This window comes from Engystomops pustulosus, chromosome 5 (genome assembly GCF_040894005.1).
Source record: "Engystomops pustulosus chromosome 5, aEngPut4.maternal, whole genome shotgun sequence".
In the NCBI taxonomy this organism is placed as follows: domain Eukaryota; kingdom Metazoa; phylum Chordata; class Amphibia; order Anura; family Leptodactylidae; genus Engystomops; species Engystomops pustulosus.
Window position 1 is genome coordinate 131,466,349 of NC_092415.1, and position 25,297 is coordinate 131,491,645.

The 25,297-nt window shown below is 40.6% G+C and overlaps 1 protein-coding gene across 2 annotated transcripts in view; it reads right to left on the reverse strand.

The window, feature by feature from the left end:
- The window catches only part of NR4A3 (nuclear receptor subfamily 4 group A member 3), a 72,831-nt gene extending 54,242 nt beyond the window's left edge, over positions 1–18,589 (reverse strand). Inside the window, exons 1-5 of one of the 2 annotated variants that reach the window (XM_072153062.1) lie at positions 18,266–18,589; positions 16,450–16,593; positions 8,558–9,393; positions 3,863–3,992; positions 2,016–2,188 (exon numbers count right to left, since the gene is read on the reverse strand). In XM_072153062.1, the coding sequence (XP_072009163.1) occupies positions 2,016–2,188; positions 3,863–3,992; positions 8,558–9,391 (1,137 nt within the window). In that variant the 5' untranslated portion in view covers positions 9,392–9,393; positions 16,450–16,593; positions 18,266–18,589. Of the gene's footprint in view, positions 1–2,015; positions 2,189–3,862; positions 3,993–8,557; positions 9,394–16,449; positions 16,594–18,091; positions 18,189–18,265 lie in introns of those variants that run through there. The other variant, XM_072153063.1, reaches the window with a different exon arrangement.
- Between the last annotated feature and the right edge of the window lie 6,708 nt (positions 18,590–25,297).

Here is a 25,297-nt window from a genome sequence, read left to right on the forward strand (position 1 = left end):
CTCGGGGCACTCTATTTAGAAAACTGCTCCTTCCCTACAGTACACCTTAGGTCTCCCTCCAAGGACAGGAATCCACAGAGGTAGGTGGGGAGGAGCTATTTTTTATCCTCTCCTGTCCTTAGGAGTTGGACCCTCTTTTAGAGGCGCTGTTGTGGTGAAGGGGAAATCCCCCTTACGATAAATTCCCCCCTTTTTATCCATCCTGCTTTTTCTTTATGGTTTTAGTTCATATGAATGTTTTAAAATGTACATAGCATTTATTACCAAGTTTGAAAATATTGGACAGGTAGTTTCCCCTGTGCGCCTGCCCCCGCTGCCGCGGACACCATGGTTCCGGCACTCCAGTGCTCTGTCCAGCTCCGTGCTTCCGGCCGCTGGCCGACACTCCCGCCCCCGCATACCTCCGCTCCCTGCATACCTCCGCTCCCCGCATACCTCCGCTCCCGCCCCCCACACTCCGCCGCTCCCCCCACTGCTCTACTACACCCAACCTAAGCTCCCGACTTCGACCCCTCTCCCACGGTCCCGGCTCTCAACCCCCCTTCCCAAACCCTCACTGCTGGCTTCCAGCTTCGACCCCCCCCCTCCCCCACTCCCGCAGTCTCGACTCCCCACCGCAACCCTCGCTCACGGCCTGAAAACGCCTGCTGCCGCAGGACAAGGCAGAACTTGCCAAGAACCCCGAGACCATAAAAGAAAGGTAATGGTATTTTATCTTATATATATGGGTGTATATGTATGTTTGGATGTATATGTATGTATGGGTGTATGTATGTGTGTGTATATGTGTATGCTTGTGTGTGTATATGTATATATGCATGTGTGTGTATATGCGTGTGAGTGTGTATATATATGAATGTGTGTGTGTATGTATATATATATATATATAATGTATATGTGTGTATATTTGCTATATGTATGTGCAGTGTGTGTATATTCTGTATCGACTGTTTGTGTATGTGTATATATGCTATATGTATATGCTGTATTTGTAATATTTATCAGAACTTCTATTTTGTACTACATGGTGGCACGCTGTATGCATTTTATACTAAATGGGGGGGACACTGTATGCATTTTATACTACATAACGGTATGCTACGGTATGCTTATTCTACATGGCGGCAGGCTGTATCTATCTTATTCTACATGGCGGCAGGCTGTATGCATTTTATTCTACATGGTGGCATGCTGTATGCATTTTATACTACATGGTGGTATGCTGTATCTATCTTATTCTACATGGCGGCACGCTGTATGCATTTTATACTACATGGTGGCATGCTGTATGCATTTTATTCTACATGGCAGCATGCTGTAGGCATTTTATTCTACATGGCGGCATGCTGTATACACTTTATACTACATGGCGGTACGCTGTATGCAGTTTATGCTACATGGCCTCACGTTGTATGCATTTTATACTACATGGCGGTACTCTATCTATTCTATACTTCATGGCGGCACGCTGTATCTATCTTATACTACATGGCAGTACGCTGTATGCATTTTATACTACATAGCGATACGCTGTATGCATTTTATACTACATGGCAGTACGCTGTATGCATTATATACTACATGGCGGTACGCTGTATGCATTTTATACTGCATGGCGGTACAATACGCCTTATCTATCTTATACTATATGGCGGCACGCTGTATGCATTTTGTAATTTTTTATTTTTACACCAAACCAATATGATGGATCTGGTCCTGACATTCCCTGATATATTACATATAGGGGGGGGGGGGGACTCTCTATGGCTCGCCTCAGGCAGCAGACAGGCTTGGTGCACCCCTGACTGCAGCGGCTGAGTTTTCCAGTGTTGTGCTTGATTTATCTCAAGAAAACAATGTAGAACTGAGCACGTAAATATAACACATTCATAATTTACATTACTATCATAGCCAAAGATAAATAGTCAAATTAAAGATTAATTTAGAATACATGTTAACTTGATCACATTTTATACTGTAAATTTATCACATATTAATGGCTAGAGCTTTCTTACTGCAGAGTAGTCAAGTTCTGTTGGGGCAGTGTCTACTATTGCTTGAACCAATTCATCCAGCATACTGACTGAGGTATGTGGCAGATGAGGTTGTGATAATTCTTGATGACAAGGGCTCTTTGGTTTAGAAGGCAGCCTTCCTCTTCTTCCTTTAAGGCTATCTGTTCTTACAACTGAACAAGTAAACACAAAATACAGCACAGTAAAAAACTTTAAACTATCATGCATGAACACATCTATATACTAGCACTGGTATATACCATGCATAAATAGATCTATATACTAGCACTGTAAATAATATAAAATACATTCTATGATATTGATCATAGCAACACTGTATATACAGTGGGTACACAAAGTGTTCAGACCCATATACATTTTTCACTCTGCTCCATTACAGAAAATTGGTAACATAAACATTTTTGTTTTGCTCATTAATGTACACTCTGCACACCATTCATTATTCCCAAGACATTTATTGAGATAAGTATAAGCATACTGTAAGTATTCAGACCCTTTGCTCAGTATTGAGTAGAAGCACCTTAGAGCTAATACAGCCATGAGTCTTCTTGGGAATGATGTAACAAGTTTTTCACACCTGGTTTTTGGGATCTTCTGCCATTCTTCCTCGCAGATCCTCTCCAGTTCCCTCAGTTTGGATGGTGAACATTGGTGGACAGCCATTTTCAAGTCTCTCCAGAAATGCTCAATTGGGTTTAGGTCAAGGTTCCGGCTGCACCAGTCAAAAATGGTCACAGAGTGGTTCTGAAGCCACTTCTTTGTTGTTTTACCCCGAGTTCAGGGTCATAGTCTAGTGGAAGGTAAACCTTCGGCCCAGTCTGAGGTCCAGATCACTCTTTAAGAAGCTTTTATCCAGAATATCTCTGTACTTGACTGCATTCATCTTTCCTACAATTGCAACCAGTAGTCCTATCCATGCAGCTGAAAAACACCCCCATAGCATTATTCTCCCACCAACATGTTCCACTGTTGGATTTGTATTTGGCAGGTGATGGCTGGTGCCTGGTGTTCTCCACACATGCCGCTTAGAATTAACACCAAAAATGTAAATTTTTGTCTCATCAGACCAGAGAATCATATTTCTCATAGTCATTCATGTGTTATTTTCCAAACTTTATGTGGGATTTCATATGTCTGACACTGAAGAGAGGCTACCGTTGGCACACTCTGCCATAAAGCGGCCACTGGTGGAGGACTGCAGTGAAAGTTGACTTGGTGGAACTTTCTCCAATCTCCCTACTGCTCTGCTCTCCAATCTCCCTCTGGAGCTCAGCCACAGTGATCTAGTGGCCAGGTGGAGGAAGAGTTGTAGTCGTACCAGACTTCTTCCATTTAAAAATTATGGAGGCCACTGTGCAGTAATTGTTTTGTAAGCTTGGCCAGATCTGTGCCTTACCAAAATTCTGTCTGGACTCCAATGAAGGAGTAGAACCATGTCAAGAAGAAAATGGACAGCATGTGAGTTAAATATGAGTGTCACAGCAAAGGGTCTGAATACTTATGACCATGTGATATCTACATTTCTGTTTTTTTCTGTCAAGATGGGGTGTAGAGTGTATATTAATGAACAAAAAAATAAAATTTTTGATCTTACCAATTGGCTGCAATGAAACAAAGAGTGAAAAATGTAAAGGGGTCTGAATACTTTCCATACCCTCTGTGTATATATCCTCGGTGTGTTTACAAAAGTTTACAAAAATTGTAACGTAGCTAAACTGTATTTCATTTATAACAAAAAAAGTAATATTAGTAAAGACAATGTAAATGCAATACAAATAGAGCATTACCTTAATAGTTTGAGTGCTACCATTTAGAAATCCCCTTACCTTCCTTAACCATGCCAACATTAAGACATTTCTGAAATCTGCAGTACTGACAACGATTTCTTCGTCTTTTGTCCACAGGGCAGCTTTTATTTGCCAAACACACATATTTTGCATTTTTTTGCACTGTCCTCTGAGAAATATAGAAAACACAATGCTTTTCTAATTGAAGTAGAAGACACTAACAAAACAAGGCATGCAATTCACCACTTAATAAGCAAGCAATGTAATTTGTATTATTAGATAAAATTAATTTCCCAACACAGTAGCCTGCAGGAAGATAAAATTTATTAGGTCTCATGGCTGTCATTGAAATTATCGAAAATAGGTTTGAAGGGAGACATTGGAACAACAAATTTAAAACATGAAATTGTTCATAAAATTATCGAATTGTATAATAAGATGTGGAATTCTCAAACCTTTCCTTGGGGATATTATTGGGAATAGTTGCATTATGTGTGGTAATGTCAACACAGTATACCAAAGAATAAAACAATAGCAAAAATAATTCACACATAAATGCATAAACATAAACTATGCATTACTGATGTAAAAAAATATATATAACTTAACAATAAATAACTTTTAAGGTTGTTTAAAAGTAAATTCATTATCAATAGGTGAATAATTTTGCCCCAGAAAACTCACATCCTATGGCTTGTTTTACTATAACAAAGTGACTGGAGACAGGTTGCATATCATGTATCTTTCTGTCTACTGTTTTCCTGTAATAGAGTTGTAATTAAAAACCTACACATTTCTCTTTAACCCCTTAATAACGGCCTGCAAAAGGCGTTAATGAGTAAGCATTTTAGTGAATTTTGAGATGTAGTATTTAAAAATGCTTTTTTGTAATGTATAGTTTTTTTTTAAATTTTCAAACATACTCAATATTAACGTTATAAATGAATTCCTTTTTGTGTGATGGTATTTTTGATGTATAAAATGCCTAGTCCTAGACAAACGGGGCAGCTATGGTGATTTTTTCAAAGCATAGTAGGATTTTTGGTAATTTATTAGGAAAAGTGTGTATGTATGTACAGTATATATAGAGTGTTCCTTTTTTTTTTACTTTATATGTCCCTTAACCCCTTATCACCGACACTAGTTTTCAGCTCAATGACCAGACTCGATTTTTCAAATCTGACATGTCTCACGATAATTGGTTATAACTTCGGAACGCTTTAACATATCCTGGTGATTTTGAGAATGTTTTCTCTCGATACATTGTACTTCATGTTAGTTATAAAATTTAAGTGATAAGTTTTGCGTTTCGTTCTGAAAAAAAGTGAAAATTTGGCAAAAGTTTGTAAAAATTCTTCATTTTCCAAGTTTGAAATGTTCTGGTTTCCAGACAAGATGTAAAACTACCCAAAAAGTTTGATAATTAACATTTACAGAATATCTGCTTTATGTTGAGATGATATTTTATGCTTCCGGTCATTTTTCTAGGATGTTATGAGGTGCAGAACTTTAGGTGCGATTTTTCTTATTTTCATGAAAATTGTCAAAACTCACATTTTGAGGGACAACTCAGCTTTCAAGTGACTTTGAGAGGCCTAAATAATAGTAAAACCCCATAAATTACCCCTCTATAGAAATTTCACCCCTCAAAGTATGTAAAACAACTTCTATTAAGTCTATTAACCCTTTAAGTGTTTCACATGGGTTAAAAAAATATGGACTCGCGATTTAGAAACTATAGAAATTTTTGGGAAAATACATTCATTTAGGCCAAAACTGACATTTTCAGAATAAATTAAATGATAAACACACTGCAACGTTTGATGCCCAATTCCTCCCGAGTGTACTGATACCCCATATGTGGTGGTAAACTGCTGTACAGGTGCACGGCCGGGCATAGAATGAATGGAGGCGCCATTCACAGCAGATTTGTATTGCCACATTGTACGACCTAGAAATTTTTATTTTTTTTGGTAATGCGAACATATGAGGGCTTATTTTGTATGGGATGAGATACAATGTATAGATAATTTATTTTGGGAGTCTAAAGCTTATTCATGAGATTTTATTAACTATTTCAAGGGTGACACAAACAAAATCATCAATTTTTATTTTGGATTGTTAGCATTTTTTCCCCCCGCTCACCGTAACGTAAAAATAATATTTTATCTTTATTCTCTGGTTCACTATGATTGCGGTGTTACCTCATTTATATAGTGTTTCTTATTTTTGCTCAATTTTCCTGAGCAAAACCAATATTGGAGAAAATCGCATTGTTTTTACTATTGACAACTTTTCAGGGCCATAACTTCTGTATTTTTATGTTGTCAGATATGGTTGAGGGCTTATTTTTTGTGAAAACTGTTTTTCTTTTCAGTCGTATCATATTAGGGAACGTAAATTTTTAGAACATTTTTTGTGATGGTGTTTGATGAAAAATTGTATATTACGGGAAGTTTTTCGAGTTTTTTTTTTCGTAGTTCACCGAGCGGGTTCAATATTGATTTAGATTTATTGTACAAATTAATACGGACGCGGTGATACCAAATATGTACATGTTTTTGTGTTTTATTTACTTTATTTGCATTTTATGTGTTACTGGGGAGATTATGGGACTTTTATTTTATTTATTTATTTAATTATATTATAAAAATCCAATCCGATCCATGGGGGACACATTTGCACGCCGCGGTCATGCTTGACCGCGGCGTGTAAGGGGTTAAACACCCGGGATCAGAGTTTTTCCGATCCCGGGTGTTAGTGCCGGGTCTGGGCTGTGATATCACAGCCCGACACCGGCACTATACTGACCCGATGTCCTGAAATCTTCTTCTGACGCGCCGCTGTAGAAAGGCGTACTCGTCAGAAGAAGTACCCTTAATGACCGCAGTAAAAAGCCAATACGGCGGTCATTAAGGGGTTAAGTCATACATGTTTTCCACTGTGACTGGGGCAATCTATAATGGCAGGTGTCGGGGGCGGAAGCTTGATCATAGCTGTGTTGGGTTTCATCAGACACAGCAGCTCTGATTAACCCGCTCAGACCCAGTAATCATGTTAGCTCCAGGTCTATATAGGCATCGGGAAATGCTACTTCAGAGCTATGCAGTGTAGAAAGGAGAAGGCAGAATTGGTAATAAACGTATTCTAACCCCTCCCAAGGGTCTCTGGCATTCTGTGCAGGAGAGCAAGAAACTGCAGAAATGCCAAAAACATTGCTGCAACCTCAGGACCCGCATGGCCCACTGTCAAAACACAGTACCACAGTATATATAGAGAAGTCTGAGACGCTAAATGTCATTTAACATGAATTAAAGGAATACAGGTGGTCCCCTACTTAATGACACCCGACTTACAGACAACCCATAGTTACAGACAGACCCCTCTGACCACTGGTGAAGCTTTCTGAATGCTTTACTATAGTCCCAGACTGCAATAATCAGCTGTAAGGTGTCTGTAATGAAGCTTTATTGATAATCCTTGGTCCCATTACAGCAAAAAATGTTTAAAGGAAACCTACCACTTGAAGTGGCAGGTTTCCGATGGCAATACCGAGCACCAGCTCAGGGTGAGCTGGTGCCGGAGCTTATTTTAGTTAGTGTTTTAAACCGCGGTATCGCGGTTTAAAACACTTTTTAAACTTTATAGCCGGCGCAGGCAGGTACGCGCTCGGCGCTTACCGTGCGCGCGGCTACATAGGAAGTGAATGAGAGCCGCGCGCATGGTAAGCGCCGAGCGCGTACCTGCCTGCGCCGGCTATAAAGTTTAAAAAGTGTTTAAAACCGCGATACCGCGGTTTAAAACACTAACTAAAATAAGCTCCGGCACCAGCTCACCCTGAGCTGGTGCTCGGTATTGCCATCGGAAACCTGCCACTACAAGTGGTAGGTTTCCTTTAAACTCCAATTGTCACTGGGGACAAATTTTTTTTTGTCTGGATCTACAATTATAAAATATACAGTTTCGACTTACATGCAAATTCAACTTAAGAACAAATCTCCGGACCCTATCTTGTACGTAACCCGGGGACTGCCTGTAATGGAAACTGGTGAGTACTGCAGAATGGGTGGTTATATTTAAGCAACCTTCTATTCTGCTAAATAGAGGGAAGTTTATACAGTAATTAGACATGATCCTTCAGGATTACTCCAGTTTTTAAACTATCTTATGAGAACTTGTGCACATCAGATTATGGTGCCTTAGACAGCCTGATAACTGTGGCACTTACGGTGTTATTGTCTGCAGTGAATGTGCAATGTTTTAGTTAAAGGAAATCAGAATCAAGTATGGATTGAACAGAGACAATTACTCATAGATTCAGGCACCATGTCTTAGGTAATCTTCTTATATTTGTTATCCTTCCTTTTAAAATAAAAGTTAAAAATTATGCTAATGAGCTTGAGGGGCTCTGGGAGTGTTTCCACAGGCTGCATTCACATGTGCAGTTTCTGATGTCCAAACCAAAATTATTTTAGAAGGGAGGAGGCCATGGATAACAAATATAGGAAGATTACCACAGTCATAGTGCCTGGATCTACGAGTCAGTGTACCTGGTTTATTACGATGGATTTTGATGGTAGATTTTCTTTAAACCCATCATGCTACTGTTGCTGCTTCTGTCACTTCTATACATGCTTTATGTGTAAACTTGCTGCTAGCAAAATGGAAGGTTGCTTTTTTGATGAAATTCGACACAAACTTTACAAATACATATAATAAATTGTGTTATCTTACCTTGAAGAAGCCTTTACATCCCTCACACGTTCTAACACCATAGTGTTGACATGCAGCATTATCTCCACATACTGCACAAGTTCCTTCACCAGAGGAAGAGCTTTTACTAGACGGTGATAGAATATTTCCCTCACCTAACATATTAATTGCTTGACCAGTTGAAAGTGGGGAAAAAACAAGACTTGATGCTTTTGTTATTGGTAGACTGAATGGTACAGTTTCCACTGGTATTTGTTCTCCGGGAGAACGTATCGGTATGTTATGAGAAGAATCATAGCACACTGGGGGTTTCGGCAGCGGTGAATGTGGAGGAGAGCTCTTGAAATGGAAAATTGGAAAAGGTGGAGTTTTATGTGATGGATCCATCAAGTGACTGGAAGTCAAACATGAATGTGTAGCCGACAAGGTGTGAGGTTCTTCCCATTGTAGTGACTGGTGAGTTGAAAATCCAGATGTAGATGAAACTGATTGAGGTGATGATTTGAAATACATTGACGTGCTAGGCATGACATCTTGTGTTTGCTGGGGGATTGAACTTTGGTAGCTGGATAAAGGGGTATTTTCCATCTTTATCAGTGGCCTCTGTGCAGGTGATTGCATTTGGTACAGGCAGGAGGGCTTGATTTCATAGCTTCCTGAATATCCCTCAATGAATGTGCTAAAACTTGGCAAAGATGTTGTTGCTGAAGCTGTAACTTGGGTACTGCTTAATTCCATGTTACATTTTGTAGTTGAAATATTTGCCATGTCTACATTGAATTCAGAAGCATGGCCATAAATATGGGTAACAAATGTAGATCCAGGTGGAGTGGGATTGTACTGCACACAGGGCATATCTGTGGAAATATAAAGCAGCTAATATATAACATGTACTGTAAATATATGTACAGAATATATAATTTCATTAACACCAAAATCATTACATATTTGTTTACTATATACTGTTAAAATGGTAGCTTAAAGGAGTTATTCAAGAATTTGGGGCTCAAGGTTATCAATACTAGACTTGTGGGGTCTACTCTCAACAGCCCCACCAAACAGCTGCTTACAGAGGGATTGGCTCAAAGGCTAATGAAAAGTGGCCTATTTCCTACTAGGATACTGGACCAGACCTGCATTGTTTCATTATGTTCATATTCCTTTCATAAAGTTAACATTATGGTGAGGTATCTCAGCTTCTTCAGGAGGGACAGTCTTGACATTCACCATATCAGATCCCCCACCACTATACTTCCCAATGGAAGGGAGATGTGTGGAAAGGGGATTGTTCACCTTTTGCCAGTCTTGCTCTGAAGTTGGTGGATGCTTTTATGGCCTGCTGGGAGCCATTTCGTGAGGGATGCACCCTCTAACAATATTAAAATAAATAAATTTCAGGAGAACTAAACTGATTTGATGGTCCCAATCTGCCCAAGCCCTCCAGTCCCACTTTGACCTCGCACTATTCAAAAGGGGACTAAAAAATAAATAAATTAGTGGAGGGTTATACAACCCCAGGAGACCCTCTTCGCTAATATTATCATGTCCTGTTATCAGAATACAATATAAAAAATAAAACCCCACTTGGTATTGCCACATGCTAAATCTAGTTACCTTGATGATGATAGCAAAGAAAAAATTAACATGCAGGAAAAAAAAAATCTTCTCATACCTCTACTAAAGAAAACATTTATATGATGACAGAAAAAATTCTATTAAGTTTTTTTTTTTAAATAAGCCTTCTGAACAACAAAGTACAGTGAGTATACTAAATGGTGCAACATGGTGACACAGGAAAGAAAGGCATGTGTTGTTACAGGTTTGCTTTTTTACTTTATACTTCTGTGCAAAATGAGAATTTACAATATAAAAGAAAAATGTATTTTTTCTACCACATTGTAACTTGGCTTGTACAAACTTGTAATATATTGTGCTTGAATAAAAAGATTTACAAAACAAAAATATTTAAAAAGGAGTAGAGAATATACCATAAAAAATAAAATCCCATTTGGTATTGCCTCGATAATGATACCAATAAAATCTACAGATATTAAATATAAAGGAGTGGGTGTTCTTATAAAGATATAAAGGACATAAAAGAATTTTAATGAAAATTTGTTTTCTTTTCTATGAAAGTATAAAAACATAAAAACCATTTAGATAGATGTGGCATTGTCATAATCCTACAGTTTGAATACATTACTCTTTTTACAATTTTTTGGGGATTAGGGGGCAAACGAAAAACTTTGTTTTGCAATGTTTTTATGATGTTTACTATGACAGAGTATGACACACCAAGCTGCGCTAACCACCAAGCAACACAGATTAGGGGGTGTTCCGTCACTCAGTCGGACCGTGCGCCAGATTTAACATGCAAACCTGTTGCATGCCCTATGTTAAAGGTGCACCACAAACATGTTGGTGAACTTCCCAGTGCAGGGAATCGACAGATTAATGATTTCTGGCGCACATTCTTAATAAATCTGTCGCACAGAGCAATATACATGGGAAGAGCACTTTTAGTGCAGTTTCCTACAATCTTAGTAAATGTGCCCCGAGTGATATTAATTATGTATAACTTTTTTGCATTTAATTTGACACATTAAAGCATTTTTTTTACAGAAGAGGATGCCCCCTTGTCCTGGTCACAGGCCTAGGTATAAAAAGATCTTTGGAGAGATCCTTGTACTGTCCGTTCAGGTATTTGTACATTGTAATGAGGTCTCCCCTCAGTCGTCTTTTTTCTAAACTGAATAATCCCAAATTTTGTAATCTGTCATTGTATTCTAGTCCCCCCATTCCCCTAATAATCCTGGTTGCTCTCCTCTGCACCCGTTCCAGCTCTACTATATCCTTTTTATACACTGGTGCCCAAAACTGTACACAATATTCCATGTGTGGTCTGACCAGCGATTTGTATAAGGGCAAAACTATGTCTTTATCATGAGAATCTATTCCTCTCTTGATACATCCCATAATTTTATTTGCTTTGGCAGCAGCTGCCTGGCTCTGGTCACTAAAATTAAGTTTACCATCCACCAATACCCCCAAGTCCTTTTCAGCTCCTTGTACTGCAGTGTGTTATAATTGTATTAGGTTACCTGCATGCCAGCATGCTCAGACTGTTAAAAGGAACCATGTGCTGGTCAGATCCCACTAAGCACAGTGCAGTGGACAGGAGTCCTTGCATCATAGCAAGATAAAATGCAGTACCTGCCTGCCGGTTGAACAGCAGCACCAACACTGTAACGCTTGGTCTGTGGGGCCTGACCAGCACACAGGTCTGTTTCCATGGACAGAGCATGGTCGTGGGCAGATAGCCTTCTACTTACTGGTAGCTTTTTACACCAAACTTATGGCAGGTTGGTCTAACAGGCTTTTGAAGGAGGCAGACAAAGGTGCCATTTTCAATTTCCGTGCTGTCATTGGAAACCATCAGAGCCTTAAATTAAATCTGCGTGGGTTAGGGGGGCAATAGTATTGGCAGAGAAACTGTTTAACCCCATAGATACCATGGTCACTACTGACTGCAGCAGTTAAGGTCAATACCCTTGCTGGGTATGTACATGCCCAAAAGAAGGCATCACATTGCTACACTGAGAAAAATACACTCACCGGCCACTTTATTAGGTACACCTGTCCAACTGCTCGTTAACACTTAATTTCTAATCAGCCAATCACATGGCGGCAACTCAGTGCATTTAGGCATGTAGACATGGTCAAGACAATCTCCTGCAGTTCAAACCGAGCATCAGTATAAGGAAGAAAGGTGATTTGAGTGCCTTTGAACGTGGCATGGTTGTTGGTGCCAGAAGGGCTGGTCTGAGTATTTCAGAAACTGCTGCTCTACTGAGATTTTCACGCACAACCATCTCTAGGGTTTACAGGGAATGGTCCGAAAAAGAAGAAACATCCAGTGAGCGGCAGTTCTGTGGGCGGAAATGCCTTGTTGATGCCAGAGGAGAATGGGCAGACTGGTTCGAGCTGATAGAAAGGCAACAGTGACTCAAATTGCCACCCGTTACAACCAAGGTAGGCAGAAGAGCATCTCTGAACGCACAGTACGTCGAACTTTGAGGCAGATGGGCTACAGCAGCAGAAGACCGCACCGTGTGCCCCTCCTTTCAGCTAAGAACAGGAAACTGAGGCTACAATTTGCACAAGCTCATCGAAATTGGATAGTAGAAGATTGGAAAAACGTTGTCTGGTCTGATGAGTCTCGATTTCTGCTGCAACATTCGGATGGTAGGGTCAGAATTTGGCGTCAACAACATGAAAGCATGGATCCATCCTGCCTTGTATCAATGGTTCAGGCTATTGGTGGTGGTGTCATGGTGTGGGGAATATTTTCTTGGCACTCTTTGGGCCCCTTGGTACCAATTGAGCATCGTTGCAACACCACAGCCTACCTGACCATGTTCATCCCTTTATGACCACAATGTACCCAACATCTGATGGCTACTTTCAGCAGGATAATGCGCCATGTCATAAAGCTGGAATCATCTCAGACTGGTTTCTTGAACATGACAATGAGTTCACTGTACTCAAATGGCCTCCACAGTCACCAGATCTCAATCCAATAGAGCATCTTTGGGATGTGGTGGAACGGGAGATTCGCATCATGGATGTGCAGCCGACAAATCTGCAGCAACTGTGAGATGCCATCATGTCAATATGGACCAAAATCTCTGGGGAATGCTTCCAGCACCTTGTTGAATCTATGCCACGAAGAATTGAGGCAGTTCTGAAGGCAAAAGGGGGTCCAACCCGTTACTAGCATGGTGTACCTAATAAAGTGGCCGGTGAGTTTATATTTATTTTGGGATACAATAATATACAACAAAAAACTTCTATCTTCAAATAGTCACTAACCTGTAGAAAACACCCCTCTATGGGAAAATCACAATTTCTACCATGGAGCCACAAATTGTGATTGTTTAAGGGCTTCTATGCCAGAAAACTGGAGTACAAGTCATAAAAAATAACCCCCATTGTGTTTTCCCTGAATAAATGGCCAACACCACAAATTAAAACTCATCTAAAAAAGAACAGGCCCTCAAACAGTGACAATGATGGAAAAATAAAAAAGTTACAGCTTTTAGAACTAAAAAAGGTGATGTCCTAGACCTGGCTGTGTCTTGTATGTGTTAAATAAGATCCCATAAGATTGTTTCATGAATCTGTAATCATTAAGTTCCATTTAAAAGACAATGGGGCACATTTACTTACCAGTTCACTCGAGTTCACCGCACTGGTCCGACAGAATTCACCATCTTTTTTGAGGTGCACCTTTAACATAGTGTCTGCGACACAATTTGAAAGTTAAATACGGCACTTGGTCCAAATCATTCGGACTATCCAACGGCACGCCCCCTAATTTGTGTTGCATGGAAGCTAGCGCAGCCTCGTCACAAAAGGGTTGGGTGCGACACAGCCCACACACTTCTTAAATACCTGTGCAAGCAGTTTTAGCCATGAAGAACGTGAACAGTCCGACTAAAGTGCGTCGCAAAGCCCTTAGTAAATGTGCCCCAATGTCTTTCAAACAAATGAAGAAGCACATAGAGTGAATGTGGATACAGTCCCAATGTAGGTGCATGATTCAACCAGGGCTTACTCCAAGGTCATTAAAAATTCCCTCCAGAAATCCTGCATGAAAGTGGCACTCCATCAAGTTTTGTCTTTGGTGATTACAAGAAGTTACCACTTCTCAGCTCTTCCAGGATGTATGAAAGTGGCTTCATGGAGGAAATGAAATTTTGTAATTTGTGTCATGGATAAATAAACACTTTATTTCAAGAACTTCCTGGAGTGCTACGTCCATGCAGGAATTTTAGACCATGTCTTTGAATATAAAAACATAAGACCAGTAACAGTGGGAGACACAGACCAAATGGAAACCAGAATATGAGCCATTTTTCAATAATTAAAAATATTGCTGCCAGTAGAATTATAAAATTGTCCATACCTCTTAATCACCTGCTGAGGTACCATTGCTCAAATTTCCCTATAGCAACACAATTCCATTGTGTTATTTTACAGGCCCCTGTAGAGGCCCCATAATAGTGAATGACTGAGGTTATAAGGCTAAGACATTGCTGTCGCACTCCCACCTATCAGGCCATTGTTATTTAGGAACCCTGAAATCCATTTTATTCCAAAAGTGTGGCTGTCACAGCCAGCCTCATAATAGTGGCCATACGATTATTTTCTTGAGATGCATGTAAATCATCTTTTTGCGTCACAGGGTTAATCAAATGTCTTCCAAAGAAGATACACAAAAAATATGAAAAATGCACATCTGCTGCTATTATGTCCACTCTAAAATGTGGTTTACAACAGCATACATTTATAACCTATTCACTGGATTCGTTAGATTTGTCTGACTGCTGGGTGACCCACTACTAGGTCTGATCACTAGCTCTGAGATCTGAGATAATTTCTCCAAGACCACAAGGTGAAAGAATTTGAGTATTCTGGCAGCTGCACTGTTCAAAGTCTTAGGTTCTGAGAAATATAACCAAATACAACAGTCAGCTACTTCAACTGTATAGACAATACATGGAATGTTAGCCTTATGAAGAATAGCTTATTAATAAAAAGTATGAAGTGATGTAACAGTTAAAAAGTAATATTGATTGTCCATTGGATACACCCAAACAGGTTGCTATTGGTTTGTAATCCAATGCATTGTACACAACAGGAAATATATTTGATATCTGCAAGATAAGAACTGCACTCGAGACTATACAAAGAAACAAGTGACTACAATACTAACACTATTTTTTATTTTATATATTATAATGAAGAACAGTTTAGTAAATAAAGAACATTTTACAATAGTAATAAATAGTATAAATCCTAAACGCTGCTCTGAACCCAACAGTTCAGGTGTAACTAGAGTATTCAAGAGAATATGACAGGGAGTGAAATGTTAGGGTTATGAAAAAATATTCAGAGACAGATCTTGTCAGTGCTAGATTAAACATAGCATCTTACTCTAATGAATATGGAAGTAAAAGGTTATAAACCAAGCGCATGCATGTTATGGTTTGAAATACCTGAGTCCGTCTTTCTATATTAACGGAAACCTGGAGCAGACTCTGAAAGCAGTGCCAAACAAGGCAGACATACCAACACTGAGCAGGTAACATCAGCTAATAGCAAATAAACTAATGTTGTTTTTAAAACGGAATAATATGGTATTATATAATATATGTTTTAACCTGCCAGAACCTCTGCATCTTGTACAATAAGCAAATAATATTGTTACTTGATAATAAAAGAAAATATTCTAAAATATATCTGTAAATGTGCTATACAAAAAGTAATCTGCCCACAAAGGAAAAAAACAATACATATATATAGAAAGCGCACAAAAAGGTAGCACAGGATTTAAAGTGAAAAAATGACAGTACTTTTTCAAAATAAGTCACAAATGTTTTTTTATATGTATATATCTGAGAGAATTCTTTATATGAGGCTTATAAGTATACAGTATGCTCACCTTAATTAAAAGGTTTTCCCTTATTTTGATTTATCAGAAGATCAAAAAATAAGAAAAAAAAAAGCTTGGCTTAATTACAAATGCAAACGGAAGACTTTCTATTTGTATCTGTCTTGTATTGACTTCCAAAAGCCTCCTTCTGTAAGGTGCCTGCTGCCCCCACTATTCTATCTGTCAAGATATAGACCTGGCAGAAAACAGCAAAATGGATGGGGGCTGGTGACATTTAAAAAGATGGAGATTAATAGTTTTTTAACCAACACTGTTTTTCTGAGGAATCAGGATAATGGACATTAGCGTAGACAAGTCAGTTTATATTTGGCAAATAAATACTTGAGAGCGTGACTGTCAAATAAAACTATGCACACACACTATACATTACTAAAATCACAATGGCAGAAGTTACCTGGATGGTAGCTTTCTTGCTGAATGGTGTAAGTACTTGACTGACTGGGTACTAGATGAACCTGGGAAACCTCTGGATGTGAGGGACCTGGATGAGGAATGGATACAGTAGTGCTGTGAGATGGCAGCTCCTCGGACCTGCAGGCTAGAAAGAGTAGTGTGAAGTCATTAGACCTGTACCGAATAGTCCATATTTATAAATGGTCTACTGTATAATAACCAATATAAGCAAAGCAACTATAAAAATGCAACCTGTAGCACTAAACTCATTACTTGTCTTCCCGCAAGACCTTCCTTGGGACCTTAGCCATGTACCTAATCACCACAGCCCCATCTTATCCCTCATCTATATCAGGGGACAGGTACCCCGGCTCCTCGTGTTTACACTCACTTACATAGAATATACAGAACTCACAGGGATTATAAGGGACACCCGCAGCTCTGTATAGTCTCAGAAACCTATACACAGCGATCGCATGCGTTATTATCATGGACACCCGCAGCTCTGTATAGTCTCAGAAACCTATACACAGCGATCGCATGCGTTATTATCATGGACACCCGCAGCTCTGTATAGTCTCAGAAACCTATACACAGCGATCACATGCGTTATTATGAGGGTCAACCTGCACCTCATGTATACATAGCAATCAGATGTTTTATTAAAAGGGACCCCCTCACCTCTTTACACACTCAGTCACCTATAAATGACAGCAATCACATGCGTTGATATGAGGGACACCCCGCACATCTGTATATACTGACAGCAATCACATTGCGTTATTATAAGTGACACCCGCACCTCTGTATACAGTCACTTATACACAGCAATCACATGCGTTTTTATCCGGACCCCCCCCCCCCCTGGACCTCTGTTCACACTCGGACACCTGTGCACAGCAATCACTTGCGTTATTATAAATGACACCCGCACCTCTATATACAGTGGCCTATACACAGCGATCACATGCGTTATTATCAGGGACACCCCGCGCCTCTGTTCACACTCGCACACCTATACACGGCGATCACATGCATTATTATAAGTGACACCCGCACCTCTGTATACACCTAGACACCTATACACAGGGATCACATGCGTTATTATAAGTGACACCCGCACCTCTGTATACACCTAGACACCTTTATACAGCAATCACATGCGTTATTATCAGGGACACCCCGCACCTCTGTATACACCTAGACACCTTTATACAGCAATCACATGCGTTATTATCCGGACACCCCCCCTCCCCGGACCTCTGTTCACACTCGGACACCTGTGCACAGCAATCACATACGTTATTATAAATGACACCCGCACCTCTATATACAGTGACCTATACACAGCGATCACATGCGTTATTATCAGGGACACCCCGCGCCTCTGTTCACACTCGGACACCTATACACGGCGATCACATGCGTTATTATAAGTGACACCCGCACCTCTGCATACACCTAGACACCTATACACAGGGATCACATGCGTTATTATCAGGGACACCCCGCACCTCTGTATACACCTAGACACCTATATACAGCAATCACATGCGTTATTATCAGGGACACCCCGCACCTCTGTATACACCTAGACACCTTTATACAGCAATCACAAGCGTTATTATAAGTGACACCCGCACCTCTGTATACACCTAGACACAGCGATCACATAATGTGTTACTTCTATGGCTCTACACGTGAGTATAGCGGCATCATCGCCATAGCAACCGCTCTCCCATCTCCTCCGGTGGAGGCAGCCCGCACAAGTTTCTCGGGTCAGTAAATGGCTCTTTGCTGCAGCTTCTGATACCTACTTGGTTGCTGTGAAGATTCCGTCTTTACAACACTATAAAAAGTCTTCCAGAAAGAAATGTTTTGCGTCTTTGGTGAACTGACGATCGTGGCTTTTCTAGGATGTGTGAGTCTTCCCGTGTGATGGAATAATTCCCATAATCAAAAGGGGTTGCTGTGGAGCTGTAGTGCTGACATCTGCTGACAAGTCCCTGTGTGTGAACATCTCTTAAGAGGGGAGCGCTACAAGTTTCCCCGTGGAGGGGCCGGAATGCGAGACGTCAATAGTGACAACATGAGAGGCTGACGTCACGGGCCTCCTCCTTCCCGCGCGCGTGGAGCGCTGTGTGAGGGGCGGGGAGTCTTCCCCTCATCGTACAGTCAGTGTGTTCCAGCTGACGGCCTGAGGTACAGTAAACGCTGCTCCACACCGCCATCCTCTGCCAAGTCTCATCATTCTTTAGATTGCTGTATGGAAATTTAGGCAAAGCGAGAGAGGGAGGATGGCCGAATTGAACAAAACACGTTGTAGAAGCCCTGTATTAGTGTTTTGTGTACAGTATATAAAACATGACTAAGAGCCTTTTTTGTAAAATCCTATTTTATTTTGCAATGACCAACCATAATTTTGTTTTTACATATTGTGGTTGTTATAAAATGTATCATTTTAAAAATTAACTACTCATTCCCCCACTAAAGTCCTGCTCTGTTAAAGGAAATTTATCAAAATCAAACATGATAAACCACAGACACTTATACCTCATGCACACTGATTTACTCATAGATCCAAGCACTGTGACTGTGGTAATCGTATTCTATGAGTTATCCATGGCCTCCTTCCTTCTAAAATCAACTTATAAAAGTATGCCAATGAGTTTGAAGGGCTCTTCTGTGCTGTAGCTTCACAGGCTGTTACACTGAAGAAGCATGTCTCGCCTGCCTCCCTGCTCCATCTGCACTTTCCCTCTACTTCCACCTGCTGTAATCAGCAGAGGGAGTTTCAGCACATAGTGGGAAGGGGGAAATGCAACAACCTGTGCAGTTGCAGCATAGTGGGACACTGGTAACACCCCTTAGCACTTATCACTCATTAGCATAATTATAAAAGTTGGTTTTAGAAGGAAGGAGGCCATGGTTACCATCTGAAAGAAGATTACCACAGTCACAGTGCCTGGATTTATGAGTAAGTGTGACTGATTTATCATGCTTTATTTTGATGGTAGATTTCCTTTAAACCTATTTTTTTTTTAAATATGCTTATCATAATGTTTTTAATGTCAAACAATCTTTATTTCAGAAACCTGGCATTAAGTGGACTCTTTACACAGAGAAGGGTGATCATCCTTAAAGCAGACCTGTCACCGGGAATGTTATTTTTATCTGGTGCCAGGCTCCAATAGCCGATCCCCAAGATACAGAGGAGGTTCTATTCCTGCTCGTCTATGTGTCAGTCAGTCATTTTCAATTGTAATTGGCGTTCATCTGTGAATGAAACACAGGATGCAATCACGAGGCCAAATTTGTATTCCAGATGATGGCACACGGTCTGTACAGGTAGCCTTACAGCTCAGAAACTATAAAAATATTGAAGAAACAATGACCACAAAAAAGGACAAGAGACATATTTTGTGGCCCTAGGAAAATACATATTTGTGTGCAGGTAGCTTAGAACAGTCAATTTATTGCTATTTGACACTTTCTTCCTCAAATTTTGATATAATGCATCTCTTTATCTAGGGTACCTGGTTGTACAGGGGGATCTTAGTGACTGGAGGCGTGAACACATTTCTGGGCTATTTTTTTTAGTTGTATTTTAATTTTTATATGTATCTTTTAAATTTTAATTTCTCTCAAAGGTCAGAATTGGTGCCTTCCTTCTTCAGAAGTATGTTATCTGTGAGGAGAGAGCTGGGTTCTTTGCTGTCCTTGGTGCTGCTGGACATTTTATTAAGGGGAGGCTGCTGGTCATTTAATTAGTAAGGGGATGTTGTTGGACATTTCATTAATGAGGGGAGGCTGCTGGACATTTAATTTGTGAGGGGAGGATGCTGGACGTTTCATTTGTGAGGGGAGGTAGCTGGATGTTTTATTTGTAAGGGGAGGCAGCTGGACGTTTCATTTGTGAGGGGAGGCAGCTGGACGTTTCATTTGTGAGGGGAGGCACCTGGACGTTTCATTTGTGAGGGGAGGCAGCTGGACGTTTCATTTGTGAGGGGAGGCAGCTGAACATATTATTTGTGAGGGGAGGCTGCTGGACATATTATTTGTGAGGGGAGGCTGCTGGACGTTTCATTTGTGAGGGGGTCGCTATTGGACAGTACATGAATACGTGGGACTGTTGCTGGACAGTATATTAATTAGAGGGGCTGTAAATGGGGCCATTGGGCCCACTGGTGTCATGTTACGCAACTTTCAGATGGTATAGGTGTTTCCCATGTAGGTGATTTCCTGATTCACCATTCCCTGATGAATGTGATGACATGACATCACACGTGATTACATTGCATGTATCTGAGGTCATATCCAGATCTCACAGGCGCAGAGAACCTTTATCCTGTAAGATGGATGTGAGAGGTGACCACTTGTAGTGAGTTGTATTGGAAAGGTGTGATGCTGTTGTAGGGGAATGATCAGGATCAACTGGAGAGACAGACAAAGACCGTAGGCCTTGAGAATGAACAACCTTCCCAGCAGTCCATCCCTACCCTAGAAGACAACTGGGGGACGTTCCCTTCTTGCGCCAAAGTGCAAACACAGAGACAAGGACAAGAGAACAGAAAAGGATAGTCGCGAAATACAGGTCAGAACCAAGAGGACAATGCAGTACAAAAATCACTAGGCAAACCGATACTCAGGCAAAGGGGTATATATTATTTAGGGGCACAATGTTGTGATACCAGAGGTACTTGTAATGTAAGTGACTGGTATTTTTAGGGTGATGTCACCCCGATCTGAGTGCGTTTTAAGATCGTAAAAAACGCATGCGTTTTTGTCCCTTTTTAATTGTGCAAATTCGGAAAACCAAACAAAAACGCATGCAGTTTTTTAACGAACACGTTTTTACGAACTAAAAACGGCCCAAAAAAGGCCTAAATGCCATGTGTGACATCACCCTTGGGAGAGCAATGTGGGGATGTGCTGCACGGAGCTGAAGATATCTTGTGGCGGATTAAGCAGTGGGAGTGCAGCTGGGAGAAGTTGCAATAAAGTCCACCTCCTGATGGAACAGAGCATCACCTGTACATCACTAGATGCACTTATTCCTATGTCTGTTCAGAACTTTAGTCATATGAAACGGCAACTTTTATTATTTCATTAAAATCATTGCACCACCACTTTACATAAATTATTAAAAATTGCATTATCAATTCAAGTGGCCATAGTGTGCTATGTCTGCAAATACCAAATGTTCAAATGCCAAGAGAAATTTGAGCGGTCTTGCCCGATCTGACATACATTAGTAAGCAGGTTTTTGTTATCGCAGGAGTCACCATGGATAGTTTCCCTAGAAAGCCATGGGGTGTCCCTAATCCCCGAAAGGCAGAAGATTACCGCGCTTACAGGGGCAGTCCCAAAAGGTTTTCCCTAAAGATCTGCTCTAGTAGTCCATGAAAAAATTTATATGCTCAGACGAGTTCATCTAAGACTCTTCAGAGGGTTGAAAAACAAGCAGGACAAAAGAGACTGATAAGGCTCAGCAGAGCAGAGTTAAGTAGTCAAAGAGTTATCTACTTACTGATGACCCTCAACATTAGGCCTCTTTCACACTTGCGTTTTTCACGTGCGTTTTCTGCGTGCTCTACTTTTGCAAGTCACGCGCGTGAAAAACGCACCATACAAGTCTATGGAGATGCATAAAAAATGCGTTTTTCACGCAGCAAATGCCATACAGCTCAGTCCTGAGTCCTTTTCGTGTGCATTACCTGCACGTGATATCAAGGAACCAAGACGTGGGTGAGTTTCTCTGACTGGGTCCTCAACGATACAATCTTATTTCACAAAAAAGGCCTGGAGGTGGCCTCACTAAAGACCCATTGGTCAAGAGGTAGAGGGGGGATTCATTTACCCCATTAAAACTTCAATCTTTATTTCAATTTATTAAAAGGGAATGGTGACACTCAAAACTGAAGTTAAAAATCTACAGACTATAGGGTTGATGTCTATAAGTATTATTAGGGAAGGAGTTGTGGCTACACGGTTGTGTGTTTTGTGTGACTGGCTTGTATTGGCTTAAGGCATCTGGGCTTGCATATAAATTCGTCGTAGAGGGGATGCGTTCCCTCTTCGGCTGTCATTCAGACTTATGAGCCCTTGCTGGTGCCTTATAGTGCCATTATTATTAGTTGGGTGAAATGCCAATATTGGTGTTTTCGTCAGAGGGACGTGGGTCCCTATTGTATGCGTGAGAAACGCATTGAAATTGCATTGAAAATGCATTGTAAACGCGCGTGAAAAACTGAGACACTGAACAAACTCTGACTGAAAACTGATTGAACTCTGATGCAAAATGTCAGTTTTTCACTGACCAAACACTGATCGCACCCTGATCAGACTCTGACGTGATCTGCAACGCAAGTGTGGAAGGGGCCTTACAAAGGACTCCTTTGCCCAATTGCTGGCTATGGAGCTGTCAACTCATGTGTGAGCTGCACAGCACAACGTACCGTCTCAGTGGAGTGTGATGCGTGGCTATGGATGCCGGTGCCTACGTACTAATAAACAGACAGAGGAGAGGGATCACAAAGACCATTAAATTTAATTTGTCACTACCATGGCACTACCATGGCACAATTTGCTATTTGAAAAAATAGATAAAGAATTGGGGCTACTCAACGGATATCATTCCATCCAATAGGGGTTCAGTTTTATTAAAACATTAATGCACCAGAGGTCCAACATCCCATCCCTACCAATCGCATAAAAACACATGCATATATCAAAATAATATATACTGTATATCAAACTAATGCACCTAATAGTACACCTAAGAAAATCACTAACAATATACATAGGAGTATGGCTACATACACTGGTTGGAAAAAGAGGTGTAGTAGTCCCTGAAACAATTGTGTGATTGTGCAGTGTTCACACTGTTGAGGTATTTGTTGCTTGAACAACAATGTTTCTCAGAAAAGTCTTAATACTGAAATGAGTACAAGGTATAAAAGTCAAAATGTATCAAAGACAAAATCTTCTTTTCTCTTTTGCTTTCTTATACGTACTGTCCCAATTTAGACGCAATAGTTGGATAAAGTGTAACACACATTTGTTGTCACTTTAGTTGGATCGGACATTGGGGGTCATTTACTTAGATTCGTGTTTTCCCGACGGATTGTGGCGCATCGGCACCGGCATGCACACGACGGAAACCGGGGGGGCGTGGCCGACGGATTCGGAGAAACCGCCGCATTTTAAAAAAAAAAGTGTCGTGGGAAACGCACTTACCTTCACCAAGTATAGGATCGTGAACTCCGGCAGGCTTGCAAGTAGAGTGGAAAATTGAACGGTGCGTGAGTATTATATGATCTTACATTTCTCACAAACAGCGAACATCATTTAATATTGCAATCTTGCTTTCTTAATCATTTGCAAGCCAGATAAGAGACTGCTAATATGTATGTCACGCTTCATCCAACTAAGACACCAAAGTGATGTGCACTACGTCTTATCCAACTAAAGTGACGACAAATGTGTGTTACACTTTATCCAACTATTGCGTCTAAATTGGGACAGTATATATAAGAAAGCAAAAAAGAAAAGAAGATTTTGTCTTTGATACATTTTGACTTTTATATCTTGTGCTAGTTTCATGATTAAGATTTTTCTGAGAAACATTGTTGTTCAAGCAGCAAATACCTCAACAGTAAAAACACTGCACAATCACACAATTGTTTCAGGGACTACTAAACCTCTTTTTCCAACCAGAGTATGTAGCCATACTCCTACGTATGTTGCTAGTGATTTTCTTAGGGTACATTCACACAGCGGTATGCCCGCCGTGCGGCCATACCGCCGTGTGCTGGAGAGGAGGAGGAGGCAGCCCCTCCTCCCTCCATAGAGAATAGCGGCGCACGGCCGCACACACGCCGAAAGATAGAGCATGCTCTATCTTTCTGCGGTGTGCGGGCCGGATCGGTGCCACACATGTGTGGCACCACATCTGCGCCGCGCCGCTATTGCCGTCTATGGGGACGTACATGCGGCCGCAAATTTGCGGCCGCATGTACGTCCCCGCAGACGGCCATGTGAATGTGCCCTTAGGTGTATTACTAGGTGCATTAGTTTGATATACAGGCAGTCCCCGGGTAACACACAAGATGGGTGTAAGTTGGGTGTTCTTAAGTAGGGGACTGCCTGTATATATTATTTTGATATATGCATGTTTTTTTTATGGGATTGGCAGGGGTGGGATGTTGGACCTCTAGTACATTAATGTTTTAATAAAACTATATTTTATCGAAAAACATATTCTGTGTATTTTATTTGCAACGATAAATTGGTGTGTTTTAAACTGGTGCTCCCGACACTTGGTAAACAATTTGCTATTTGATTAAGACATTTTAATTCTTTATTCAGCTGTTCAGTAGCAGTTCGGCAATACCACATTGATTTCATTATGTGTTATAACCTGTACTAAATAAAATGTTTGATTGTGTCACAATATAGTTAGAAGTCTGAAGGTAGATGGTTTTCCTGGACATACCACTGGGGCCTGACCTAGATCTTAAAAGCCATGGAAAGCTTTGTGCAAAAAGAAAAAAAATCAATAAACACATATGGTTCTAAGTTCTCTGAGAATTTTTTAGTCATGGATGCATAAACTACTATATTGAAAGTTTCGATGTAGGGTCTTCCCCAGCACTAATTCAAATATAGAAAGATGCAGAAGAACAGGCACTACCCAAGTCTCTCCACACTGTGAACACAGTGTGAACTCTCCCCAATAGCACGGGACGATACCTTCTCCAATCGCTGGTGTAATGGGATCTATTGTGGTGCTCTATTCCCAATAGAATAGAAGCCAGTAGTGGAAAGTCCAAGAACAGAACGGCACT